General features: G+C 61.8%; 1 protein-coding gene across 1 annotated transcript in view; it reads left to right on the top strand.

Annotated features, from left to right (window-relative positions):
- Positions 1-12,696, top strand: part of UNC5A (unc-5 netrin receptor A) — a 66,143-nt gene that overhangs the window by 52,220 nt on the left and 1,227 nt on the right. The window contains exons 3-14 of the mRNA XM_021673425.2: positions 3,230-3,373; positions 3,660-3,763; positions 3,883-4,063; positions 5,471-5,635; positions 6,625-6,813; positions 6,906-7,208; positions 9,802-9,889; positions 10,136-10,304; positions 10,495-10,728; positions 10,848-10,997; positions 11,077-11,241; positions 12,337-12,515. Of these exons, the coding sequence (XP_021529100.2) occupies positions 3,230-3,373; positions 3,660-3,763; positions 3,883-4,063; positions 5,471-5,635; positions 6,625-6,813; positions 6,906-7,208; positions 9,802-9,889; positions 10,136-10,304; positions 10,495-10,728; positions 10,848-10,997; positions 11,077-11,241; positions 12,337-12,515 (2,071 nt within the window). The remainder of the gene's footprint in view (positions 1-3,229; positions 3,374-3,659; positions 3,764-3,882; positions 4,064-5,470; positions 5,636-6,624; positions 6,814-6,905; positions 7,209-9,801; positions 9,890-10,135; positions 10,305-10,494; positions 10,729-10,847; positions 10,998-11,076; positions 11,242-12,336; positions 12,516-12,696) is intronic.

The following is a 12,696-nucleotide window of genomic DNA, read 5'->3' as shown; positions in this document are numbered from 1 at the left end:
GCACCTCCCAGGACCAGAGGCTCTCCCAGGACCAGAGCTTCTCCCGGCCCAGCGGAGGTTCCAGAGGCCTCCCTGCCCAGCAGTAGGGCCCACCTTGTCTTGGTGGGAGGGTCTGCAGGAGAACCGAAGGCAAGTCCCTCCCCTCCGTGGGCTCAGCTTCCTCATCTGTAAAATGGGGATGAGGAGACCCCGCCCCTTGCAGATTGGTTGGGGGAAGCCATGAGATCTCACATGCCCAGTCAGGACCCAGCACGGGGCCTTTCCTTTCTCCCCACCCCACACCGGGGCCCAGCGTCCCTCTCAGCATAAGTTCTCCCACTCCTGTGGCAGGTCCCCCAGGGAAGGCACAGCCAGAGAGCTATTCTGATGCAGCCTGGGGGCTCCAGTCCAGTGCCCGCTGCTGCTCCCAGTTCCCCATTCTGCGCTCCCTGGCACATCCCTCTGTCTGAAACGCCCCTGCCATCATGAGGGCTCGGGTCCTTGGTTTGGCAGGAACCTAGGCCCTTGCCTAAATGAGCAGTCATAGGCCCGGGCCAGCACCCACACCAGGAGCCCCCAACCCACACTCCCCAGCAGGCTCCTGTGGCCCTGTTCTGTTCCTGCCGGGCAGAGAAGCAGAGCCTGGACATGTCCCACCCATAACCGCCAGGGTCCTCTTCTGCCCTGAGTGTCCAACCTCAGCCCCCCATGGCCGGAACATCTGAACGTTCATTGATCTCATCGATTTCTCAGCCCAAAGCCCTCGAGTGCTTTAAGGTGAAGAGAAGGACTTTCCTTACCCACAGACAGATACCACGATGGTGGCGCCACACGGCGACACAGTCCAAAGACCCCAAACCAGAAACATTCTGTGGTCAGACAGGTATGGCAGGGGTCGGAGGTCCACCCAGATCTGCAGCCCACTCATTCATGTATGCGGCTGGGGGTGGCCGGGAGGACACCCAGGAGAGCACGAACTTCCCCCTCATTTGCCCTCATTCCTCATCCAGAAGGCCAGGGGGCAGGGACCGAGGCCTGAAGTGCTGACATTAGGAAAGCCTGTGATTTGCAAAACCAAGCATAGGAGTCCGGTCTGGGAGTATAATAATTTATTTTGTGTTAAGCAAACTGATTGGTTATGAGATTGCTTAGAAGCAGATTACTGAGAAGATGAGAACTGACGTGCCAGCGTGGCCTCAGAGCCCCAGCCAGAAACCCTGGGCAGCCCAGGTTCACATACACACCCACCCAGGCCCACTGGCCCGGGGTCCCTCCCGAGGCTGGCACCTGCTCACACTTACCAGGCAGGTGCAGACACAGCTGTACCCAGACACTGCTCCCAGGAACCAGGCTGTCTGGTGAGACGCAGGAGGGGAGCGCACAGGCACGGGTCAAAGATGGGTAGGGCCGGGTCTGCAGCCCCTGCCTCAGGCACTGCCCTCCGGGAGCTTGTGAGGCTGAAGGGCACCCCTCACCAAGGCACTGCCTGGAGCTGGCACACCGAGGATACCTTGGCCCTCACTCAGGCAAGCAAGAGGGAGGGGAGGAGGTGGCAGGATAGAAGGTGGGGAAGACAGCGGAGGCAAGGGAGGGCTTCGATGCAGTACAGTTCTCCCCAGCTGAGCCGCCTGGGCCACCGGTGGGGCTTCGATGCAGTACAGTTCTCCCCAGCTGAGCCGCCTGGGCCACCCGTGAGGCTTCTGCAGGAGGGCCAGCCTCCCTGCAGCACCACAGGGGTTGGAGGAAACATTAACAGACCTGTCCACCCAGGGGAGAAAAAGTACCCAGTTCAGAATGTTCTGGAGGTCTCCCACCCCTAACCCCTGAGGCAGAGAGGAGGAAGAGGGTGGAGGATCCATCCCTAAATCTCCTTATCAGATGCCCTAAGTCATCTTGAGAGACAGCTGCTGCCCAAGGGCACTCTTCTATACGAGGACCCTGTGAGCCACACCCTGGTTCTCAGCCTGCCCACCTCACCCCCTGAGAGTGTTAGAGAACCCGGCAGGCGGTGCCCAGAACTGAGGGAGGCGGCCCAGCTACCATGATCGCACCAGAAGTGACAGCCTGGCCATCTCCTGTGCGAGCTGGTGGGGACAGGAACAAGTGATAGAAAAATCTGGACACCCAGTGTGAGAACCCAGAGCCTTATGAGAAGGGGTCTGGGAAGCGGTCAGAGAAAGACACGTTAGAGAAATTAAGAGGGAAACAGCCTCCCAGCCGCCGGCTCAGCCGGGCGGCCCCTCTTCCCGCAATGCAGCCCTAATTGAATTTCGCTGTTAACAATGGAAACACATTGGCTGCCGGCCTCTCTCTCCCTTTCTGATAAGCCAATGACCCGAGGGAAATTGGGGTCAGGAGGAGGAGAAATTGGAAAGAAACAGTTTTTTCTTACTGCTGGGGAGCTGCTTTTGGCTGCAGACAGGGCAGGAGGAGGGTTGCTGCCCCCGATCCTGAGTTGCCAGAGGGTCCCGCCTGCCTTAGGTCCAGGTGTGGCAGAAGGCAGGCGGGGTGGGGGGCTGAGTCCAGCCTGGAGAGGAGTCCCCCCAGTGCACCCTAGTTAGGCAGAGCAGGTTCTGGACCCCCAGCTCCCCCTCTGCTGGCTGCCCTCTCACCCTCTTCCAAAGTCTCTCCCTAGCGAATAGGCACCCCAGCTCACCCTTCAGATGAGCCCCGGGTCCCCACGCCAAGTCACTTCCCTCTGTGCCTCTGTCCAAGGGAGTGGATGGAGACGACATTCCCATCCCAGCATGTGGGGAAACCCTAAGTCCCAGGCTCCAGCATCAAACTATATCATCACTGCAATTATACTGTTAATGACTGTTATTACAGTATCACATGTCAGGATCTATCTGCTAGCCCCTGAGGGAGGCGGCCAGATCCTTCCTCACCTCTTACACCCAGAGGCACAGAGCTCAGCCTGTCTGCCCCAGCCCTTCTGCCTGGAGTCTTTGGAGGCCAGACCCTCTGGCCCAAAGCTCCCCTTTGGGGACACTTCTGTAAGTGACTCCAGGGAGTCAGGCCTCAGGTAACGAAGTATAATGAATGGGAGGTCTACCCAGCTTGCTCCTGGCCTTTAGGAGTTAGAAATCCAGCGGCCCTCGCGCCCCCCAGAGTTTCCTCCAGGCTGGGGGTTGCCTTCAAAGTCCACTCCCTTGCCGGGCAGAGAGAGTGGCTGAGGGTGGCACAGGGACCCACATGTGGAGGCTTGGGGTGGCCCTGGGGCGCTGACTACCTGCCCTCCCACCCCCAGGGCTGCCCACCATGGAGGTCCGAATTAACGTCTCAAGGCAGCAGGTGGAGAAGGTGTTCGGTCTGGAGGAATACTGGTGCCAGTGTGTGGCGTGGAGCTCCTCGGGCACCACCAAGAGTCAGAAGGCCTACATCCGCATAGCCTGTGAGTCTAGGGCTGGGCCCTGGGGGAGGGCGCATGGCTGGAGGGTGTCACCAGGAGAGGGGACAGCAGGCTTTCTGGAAGAGGGGTCCGGTCAGAAAACCTCACAGTCCTGCCTGGATGAGTGGAGAAAGTGACTGTGGACACAGCCCAGTCACCCCATGTTCCCCGGGCACCTGGCACTTCCTCTGCGATGCATCATGGCCCCTGCAGGACAAGGGACACAGCCAGCCAGGCTGAGCCTGTGTGAGGCCCTCGGGCAGGAGGACACTCTCAATTCCTCTTCCAGATTTGCGCAAGAACTTCGAGCAGGAGCCGCTGGCCAAGGAGGTGTCCCTGGAGCAGGGCATTGTGCTGCCCTGCCGCCCACCAGAGGGTATCCCTCCAGCCGAGGTGAGGGGTCTTCTAGTGCCCACTTCTAGACCATGGGTCCTGCCTGGTCACTCTGGCAGCAGCCACTCTGGGCAGGGCCGGCATAGGCTGGAAGTACATGGCAGGGCTCCCTCCCCCAGGTGGAGTGGCTCCGGAATGAGGACCTGGTGGACCCATCCTTGGACCCCAATGTATACATCACGCGGGAGCACAGCCTGGTGGTGCGACAGGCCCGCCTTGCTGACACAGCCAACTACACCTGCGTGGCCAAGAACATCGTGGCACGTCGCCGAAGCGCCTCCGCTGCTGTCATCGTCTACGGTGGGCCCCGGGGCTCCCCGGTCACAGGGAGAGGCACGGAGGTGCCCCTGGGCAGTGATGTGTGGCTGGTGGGGTGAAGAGAGGCCAGGAGGCCAAGGCCAGGCAGACCAGATAGCAGCCTGACCAGGAGGGCTAAGCAAAGGGCTCGCTGTGGCTGCTGGGGAGCCCAGGGGCATGTCTGGGCAAAGGAGTGGGACCGGTTGGAGGTCCTCTGTGGGCAGCGGGCATTGTGCAGACGGAGATGAGGGACAGGATGGGAATCTAGGAAAGGTGGCAGGCCATCCCTGCTCCTGAGTCTCCAGGGTGGGAATCAGAAGCCACGCAGTCCGGGCACCCCCAGGATCAGGCAGAGGGAGGGCTCGGGAGTCACCCCCGGAGAGGCTGGGTTCTGGGCTGCAGGAGCATGTGAGCCACGGTTCAGCCTGGCTGCTCCAAGTGCCCACTGGGAGAAGGGAAGTCTGAAGCGAGGGCTGCAGGGCCCAGGGACCAGCAGCACGCACATGGGCTCCCCCAGGCCTCCTCTCTCAGCTCAGCCACAGCCCACCCATGTCCAACTCACAGCCCCTCTGCCCTCACACCCTGTCCCCTGGGCCAGTGTATCCGAGGACGCCCCCGCTCCCTGACCCCAGTCCTTCTCTGTCCGGCCAGTGAACGGTGGGTGGTCGACGTGGACCGAGTGGTCCGTCTGCAGTGCCAGCTGTGGGCGCGGCTGGCAGAAACGGAGCCGGAGCTGCACCAACCCGGCGCCTCTCAACGGGGGCGCTTTCTGTGAGGGACAGAATGTCCAGAAAACAGCCTGCGCCACCCTGTGCCCAGGTACCAGCGGCCGCTGCCTCCCGCATCGTTCCTCACCACGCCATCTCCGTGCCCCGGCTCCATCACGCCCACCAGCCTGCCCCCCCATGGCTCCATCCCACCCGCCCGCCATGCAGGGCCAGGCTCAGTCTGAGGCGGGGATCGGGGTGCAGTGTCTGGTTGGAGTCAGGGCTCGATCGGTATCCAGGCTCAGGGCTCAACATAGGATGTAAGTCACAGGGTGTGAGGTACAGTTTGAGGACAGGGTAGGGCTCAGCCTGGGGCTGCAGAGTCCACCTGTGCCTGGATTCAGAAGGCTCAGTCTATGACGAGAGCCCTCGCTGCCCCAGGACCAGGATGGCCTCCCTGGTGTGGAGAGAGCCAAGCAGCCCCTGGCGTCATCTGCGCCTCCCTGTCATTAGCATGCGTCATCAAGGTGAGCTGGACACTAGGGGGCGTGCGTCACGGGCCTGGCCCTGGCTTTGCACCCATATCCAGGCTGCCTTGCCCTGCCTGGTCTGGATGCCCAGAAGGGCCACACTGGCAGACTGCCTGGGTGGGCTCCCAGGCTGACCACACCATCTCCTCTCTGCCTGTCTGTCTCTCGTCTAGTGGACGGCAGCTGGAGCCCGTGGAGCAAGTGGTCGGCTTGTGGGCTGGACTGCACCCACTGGCGGAGCCGTGAGTGCTCTGACCCAGCGCCCCGCAACGGAGGCGAGGAGTGCCAGGGCGCTGACCTGGACAGCCGCAACTGTACCAGCGACCTCTGCGTACACAGTGAGTCCTCTCTGCCCTGGGGTCCTCTTCTGTTTCTGGTAAGGTCGGGGATGAGGGAGCTATTCTGCCAAAGGCTGCAGCCTCTCCAGGCTCAGGACCGTCTGGGATCCCCTCATCCCTAGTATACCTGCACACGGGCCCAGGCACGCCCCACACCTCAAATGCCTCCTGAGACATGCACAGATTTGAACCTTGACTCATGCACACCCATCTGCCACACTCACCCAAACACCACAGCTTCGCATCCGCCTCGTCCCCCAAGCTCACACACAGGTCCTGTGGGGACGCCGGGCTTGAGGGCTGTTAATTACAAGGCCATAACTAACAATTAAGGATCTCTGTTGGATTTTTTTCCTCTAGAACATACCCTCCCCCATTCTTTCAATTAAAAACCTAATTATCTGTGTCAATTCCTTTCTGATGGACATTTCTTCCATTTATGCAAAACCCTTCTAAAATCAATATAGCTTCCTCCAAGCAGTCAATCACCCCCTCCCCAGACCTGCCCCAGGCCGTGGGGAGGCAGACAGAGAGAAGGGCCCCCAAGCCCTGCTCCTGGTCTAGGCACTGACCTGGAACCATGCAGGAGGCAGACCCCCTGCTCTGGGGAGCCCAGGAGTTCACCCCCAGCCCAAACTGCCCTTATCCCAGAAGAGCAGGCAGCAGGTTCAGCCTAGCCGCCAGGCACCAGATCACCTGCCCTGGGAAAGTAGCTCTTCCCCTCCTCCATCCTCCGGGCAGCAGATTCAGCTGGGATCTCAAGCCCCTGAGGGATGTGATTTGCTCAGAGTCACATAGCCCAGAAATGGCAAATACAGAGCTGGGATGCACACGCAGAGACTCCGTGCTCCCTGTCTCAGGCATCCTCTGCCTAGCTAGTGCAGATGCCTCGGGGCAAAGACCTCATCCTCCTGGGGTGCAGACTGCTGACCTCTCCTCCCCAGCCTCCTACACCCCTGCCCCCACCAAGGCCGCGCTGTCTCCCGCAGCTGCTTCCGGCCCTGAGGATGTGGCCCTCTATGTGGGCCTCATCGCCGTGGCCGTCTGCCTCGTCCTGCTGCTGCTCGTCCTCATCCTCGTTTATTGCCGGAAGAAGGAGGGGCTGGACTCGGACGTGGCTGACTCGTCCATTCTCACCTCAGGCTTCCAGCCCGTCAGCATCAAGCCCAGCAAAGCAGGTGAGAAGTCCCCTGCCCCAGCTCCCACGCCAAGGGCTCCTGTGACAGGGATGCCCTCAGGACCACTGCCTGAGTCTGTCTTTATCCTGCAGACAACCCCCATCTGCTCACCATCCAGCCGGACCTCAGCACCACCACCACCACCTACCAGGGCAGTCTGTGTCCCCGGCAGGATGGTCCCAGCCCCAAGTTCCAGCTCACCAATGGGCACCTGCTCAGCCCCCTGGGTGGTGGCCGCCACACACTGCACCACAGCTCTCCCACCTCTGAGGCCGAGGAGTTCGTCTCCCGCCTCTCCACCCAGACCTACTTCCGCTCCCTACCCCGAGGCACCAGCAACATGACCTATGGGACCTTCAACTTCCTCGGGGGCCGGCTGATGATCCCTAACACAGGTAGGAAGCACCCCAGGGTGCCCCGAGAGCTCCACTTCCCTCCTGGAGGAGGACAGGACAGCTAGATGTTCCTCCTGTGCCCTTCAGGATCCTGTGACAGATCAGCAACGAAAGCGGGTGGAGTTTTGGGGAGAACCCAGTCTCGGCTGGCACCGGGGCCAAAGCCAGAGCTGTCTTCCTCCTGTTGCCTATGGCCACAAGAGAACTGTCCCTTCACTTACACAGCCAGCCAGCCTGCTTGAGCCGGTCTCCATGGGGGCCTGGGGCCCAGAGGTGGGACAAGCCCCGGCCACAAGGAACTTGCAGCTGAGCAGGGAGACAACCAGGGGGAAACAGATCAGACAGGCCTGGGCAGAGGGCATCTTGGAGTCCCCACTGCATCCTGGCTTCCCCGCACCCCCGAACAGAAACTTCTCTGACGAACCCTTTCCATGGCTGCCTTGCAGGAAGTGGCTGCAGCCTCTGGTATAGCTGGCCGCTCCCACCTGAAACTCTCAAGTCCCTCAGCTTAGATGACCCCATGTGCTCCCGGTTTGCTTGTCCCGCTCCAGCTGCCTGTTCTCTAAATGTAGGTGTGCCTGAGCTCCCTCCCGGCGCCCTTCTCCCCAAGTGGCCTCGCCCACTCCATGGCTTTAATCGCCACGTCTGTGCAGATAACTCCCACTCCTCCATCCCCAGCCCGCAGTTCTCCCGGGCGACAGAACGGTCCACCCAGCTGCCTCCTGGGCAGCTCCATCTGGATGTCTCACGGCACCTCAGACTCCTGGTGCCTAAAACAGAACCCGTCTCCCACCCTCCCCCAGAGCCTCTCCGCTCCTGGCTTTCCCCAGTTCACAGATCTTCTAGTTGCTCAAGCCAAAAACCTGGGGTCACCTTGACCCCTGCTCTTCCTCACCCGCCCCCCACCAGCTTCAGTCCCTCGTCGGTCCCTCCTCAACAGCTCCTGCCTCCTCCTGCTCTCGTCCTCCCCTCCTGACACGGGCCACCGAACCCCTTACCTGCTTCCTCACTCTAAACCTTCACCAAATGAAGCCAGAGTTGATCATGACCCTCTCGTGCTCGAACCCCATCTAGGCTCCCCTCTGCCCCCTGCCAAGCCCCCATGACACGGCAGAGAAGTCCTGTCCCCTGCAGGCCAGCTGCTTCGGCCTCTTCCTCACACACATCCTTCCACACACGGCAGCCTCCACGGACTTTCAGCCTCCCGGACGCACGGTGCTGCCCTTTGCATGCACTGACCCCCTGCCCCTCCCACCAGCTCAGCCGCTACTTCTCTTCTGGGTCCTGGCCTGACAGCTCTTGCCGTCTGTGCCTCACGTCCACACAGATGATAACAAACCCCTCGTGGGGCTGTTAGGATGACAAGGTGAGACGGCATCTGTCAGCTCTTACAGAGACGCAGGCAAACAGTGCGGCCCCTCGCCCCTTGCCCGTTGCTCCCCAGGCAGGGTGGGCGGGCTGCTGCTTCTCCCGCATCCAGTGCTGTGGTTGACTTGTCCTTCTCCCTGCTGGGCTGAGAGCTTCATGAGAGAGGGGTCTGTCGTTTTCCTTCACCGTCCTGAGTACCCAGCGTTAGGATTTGATGAATGAGTATGCAAGTGTGTGTACCTTCCCCATGGAGAGTATTCCTGCGAGGATGTCTGGGATTGTCACCAACACCACAGCCAGTACTGAGGGGCAGTTGGGGGCAGTGAAGGGAGCAGTGGCTGTGATCTCCCGTGAAACAGTGATATCCAGCCCAGTCCCACTCTGAGCTGCCCATGGGGGAGTGTGCATTTGCAGGACTTGGTGGGGTAAAGTCATGGGATTCCTCTCCCTCCCGCTGTCCTGAGCCAGGAGCCCCTCCTGATGTAAGGGCTCCCTGCCTGGGGCAGTCCCTGCTTATCACCTCTGGAGTGACTCTCTGGCCCCCGTCTTTGCGAGATCCTGCCCCACCGCCTCCCGTTGAACCCCTCGCCTGTCCGCAAACACTGATACTGCTCCTCCAAGATGCTGAAGCAGAGGCGAGTCAGCTGGGAGGGTGTGCAGCCCAGGAGATAGGTTTTTCAAGATCCACCCCACCTGCCAGGACCATGGCGTGGCAGAGAGTAGCAGGGGCAGTGGAGAGGGGAGCTAGAGGAGGACGGGGGGCAGTGGGGGCTCAGGCGGTGGTTCCAGAACACCAAGTCGCACTGCCTGGGCTAGAGACGCGGTGGGGACCAGAGGCAAAGGGCCTTAAATGCCAGGCCAGGGAGCTGGACTTTACCCCGGAGGTGGGGAAGGTTTTAAGCAAGGAATATCCTGGTCCCACCCAGTGCCTTTCAGGTGACAAGGGAGGTGGGTACAACATACCTTCCGTCCCCGAGTTTTCTGTGCCTGAGCTAGTGAGCCGTGCTTTCCCCACCCGGGTTCCCTCAGTTGCTCATGGGGTGCCCCTGACTCAGTTTCATGCCTGTGGGGGTGGCTGGTCAGCATGGCAGTCTTGAGGCCCCTCTGTCCCCAGGCCAGGCTGGCACCAGTCAGTCCTCACAGGGAGGCTCCTGGAGGGGCTGTGTGGTGGGGTGTTGGGTACTTTGGCAGTGGGTGAGCCCTGGCCCTCTTCCTGCTGTTCCAGGAATAAGCCTCCTCATCCCCCCAGACGCCATACCCCGAGGGAAGATCTACGAGATCTACCTCACGCTGCACAAGCCGGAAGACGTGAGGTGTGGCCGCGGGCCCTGTGGCTGGGGGTGGGAGGGACCTGCCTGCTGCCTTCAGTCCCCAGAAAGGCCCCTGCCCACCCACTGTTGTGCCTGGCCTGAAGTGGGGTTGTTGGGGGGAAGAGCTGTGCCTAAGCCCCATCTGGCTCTGCTGCCCAAGCCCCTGGCCCCTGGGATGCTCTGCCCTGCCCTTGGCCTGGTGTGGGTCACTGACACCTTTCCCTCCCCACCTGTATTTCCCCACTTGAGGTTGCCCCTAGCTGGCTGTCAGACCCTGCTGAGTCCCATCGTTAGCTGCGGACCCCCCGGCGTCCTGCTCACCCGGCCGGTCATCCTGGCTATGGACCACTGTGGGGAGCCCAGCCCCGACAGCTGGAGCCTGCGCCTCAAAAAGCAGTCATGCGAGGGCAGCTGGGAGGTGAGCGGGTAACCTACCCATGCTCCAGAAGGGAATGTGGGCTAACTGCATGCTCAGCCTGGCCCTCTGCCGCTGGGTGGCCCTGAGCCGCACCCTCACCTCTGCCCAGTCTCCGGCCACTTCTTGCAGCCACGGCTGGCCCCAGGGCTCTGAGGCTGGGCAGAACTGACCCGCTGACCCCTGCCCGCAGGATGTGCTGCACCTGGGCGAGGAGGCACCCTCCCACCTCTACTACTGCCAGCTGGAGGCCAGCGCGTGCTACGTCTTCACTGAGCAGCTGGGCCGCTTTGCCCTTGTGGGAGAGGCCCTCAGCGTGGCTGCCGCCAAGCGCCTCAAGCTGCTTCTGTTTGCGCCAGTGGCCTGCACCTCCCTCGAGTACAACATCCGGGTCTACTGCCTGCATGACACCCATGACGCACTCAAGGTATTGCCCATGCCTCGCCCCTGCCCCTGGGAGGCCTAGCTGTGCCTGGCCCTGTGGCCTGACTGCCTGGGGACAGTGGGGAGGGGAGGGGCCTGAGCTGACCACCTGGGTCACTGCAGGAGGTGGTGCAGCTGGAGAAGCAGCTGGGGGGACAGCTGATCCAGGAGCCTCGGGTCCTGCACTTCAAGGACAGTTACCACAACCTGCGCCTGTCCATCCACGATGTGCCCAGCTCCCTGTGGAAGAGCAAGCTTCTCGTCAGCTACCAGGTGAGGGCCAGAGCCATGGCCAGAGCACAAGGGGCCTGGAGTTTGGGCTCACCTGACACCTCCTCTGCACCCCCATCAGGAGATCCCCTTTTATCACATCTGGAACGGCACGCAGCAGTACCTGCACTGCACCTTCACCCTGGAGCGTGTCAGCCCCAGCACTAGCGACCTGGCCTGCAAGCTGTGGGTGTGGCAGGTGGAGGGCGACGGGCAGAGCTTCAACATCAACTTCAACATCACCAAGGTGGACGGGAGGGGCTGCAGCACTGCCGTGATGTGCTCCCACTACCAACTCCCCACCAGCCCCAAAACACTCCCGCCCTGCCCACCCTGCCCCTCATTCTCCTCCACCTGTCCCCAAGCCCCACTCCTCCTAGAAACCCCTTGGCAACTTCCTCCCAGTCTCAGAGGGAGGGAGGCACAAGTGCAAATGGGACTTGGGGAGGGGAGTGAAGGGGACATGGGAGCAGCAGGAGTGGAAACCCTGGAGGTCTTCCCTGAAGAGGTGCTTTGTCCTGGGCCCCAAAGAATGAGCCAGTTTGGCTGCGGCATTAAGGGGAAGAGCATTTCTGGCAGCGGGAGCTGGGCAGGGAGGATGCAGGCAGGGAGGATGCAGGCTGGGAGGATGCAGGCTGGGAGGATGCAGGCAGGGAGGATGCAGGCTGGGAGGATGCAGGCAGGGAGGATGCAGGCAGGGAGGATGCAGGCTGGGAGGATGCAGGCAGGGAGGATGCAGGCTGGGAGGATGCAGGCAGGGAGGATGCAGGCTGGGAGGATGCAGGCAGGGAGGATGCAGGCTGGGAGGATGCAGGCTGGGAGGATGCAGGCAGGGAGGATGCAGGCTGGGAGGATGCAGGCAGGGAGGATGCAGGCTGGGAGGATGCAGGCTGGGAGGATGCAGGCAGGGAGGATGCAGGCAGGGAGGATGCAGGCTGGGAGGATGCAGGCAGGGAGGATGCAGGCTGGGAGGATGCAGGCTGGGAGGATGCAGGCTGGGAGGATGCAGGCTGGGAGGATGCAGGCAGGGAGGATGCAGGCTGGGAGGAGAGCTGTGCGTGAGTGTCAGCAGAGGCTGAGGAGAGTGACGTGGAGGGGAGAGGGCGGAGAGGGAGGGGGCCACAGAGAGCTCTTCTGCTCACTGACTGTGTGGCTTTGAGCAGGTCACCACACCTCTGAGCCCCAGTAAGCAGAGCCTTGGCACATGAGAGGTGCCCATGTAGTGCCAGTGCTCATGCTGCCCCCATGCTCTGGGGGGCTTGGGAGCTCCACAGCAGGAGGTGGCAGTGGCCCCAGACTTGGGGAAAGTTCTAACAGGTACCTCTGTCCCTCCCACCCCCAGGACACGAGGTTTGCTGAGCTGCTGGCTCTGGAGAGTGAAGGGGGGGTCCCAGCCCTGGTGGGCCCCAGTGCCTTCAAGATCCCCTTCCTCATTCGGCAGAAGATCATTTCCAGCCTGGACCCACCCTGTAGCCGGGGTGCCGACTGGCGGACTCTGGCCCAGAAACTCCACCTGGACAGGTGGGCGGGAGGGGGACAGAGAGGGCCTGCACAGGCCACCGACAGTGCTGCCCAGGTTGGGGCTGGGGTGGACAGGAGGCGCTGCGGGGGATGTGCCATATCTACTAGTGGGCGGGGCAGTCAGTGTGTTTGACTTGAGGGAGGCCCTGCCCTGGGGTGGGCCTGGGGGGCAGGAGGTATC

The sequence above is a fragment of the Aotus nancymaae genome, unplaced genomic scaffold, assembly GCF_030222135.1.
Source record: "Aotus nancymaae isolate 86718 unplaced genomic scaffold, 86718_ANA_hifiasm-v0.15.2.pri h1tg000015l_1, whole genome shotgun sequence".
In the NCBI taxonomy this organism is placed as follows: Eukaryota; Metazoa; Chordata; class Mammalia; order Primates; family Aotidae; genus Aotus; species Aotus nancymaae.
Note: the sequence above shows the minus strand (reverse complement) of the source record. Positions and strands in the feature narration are given on the sequence as shown.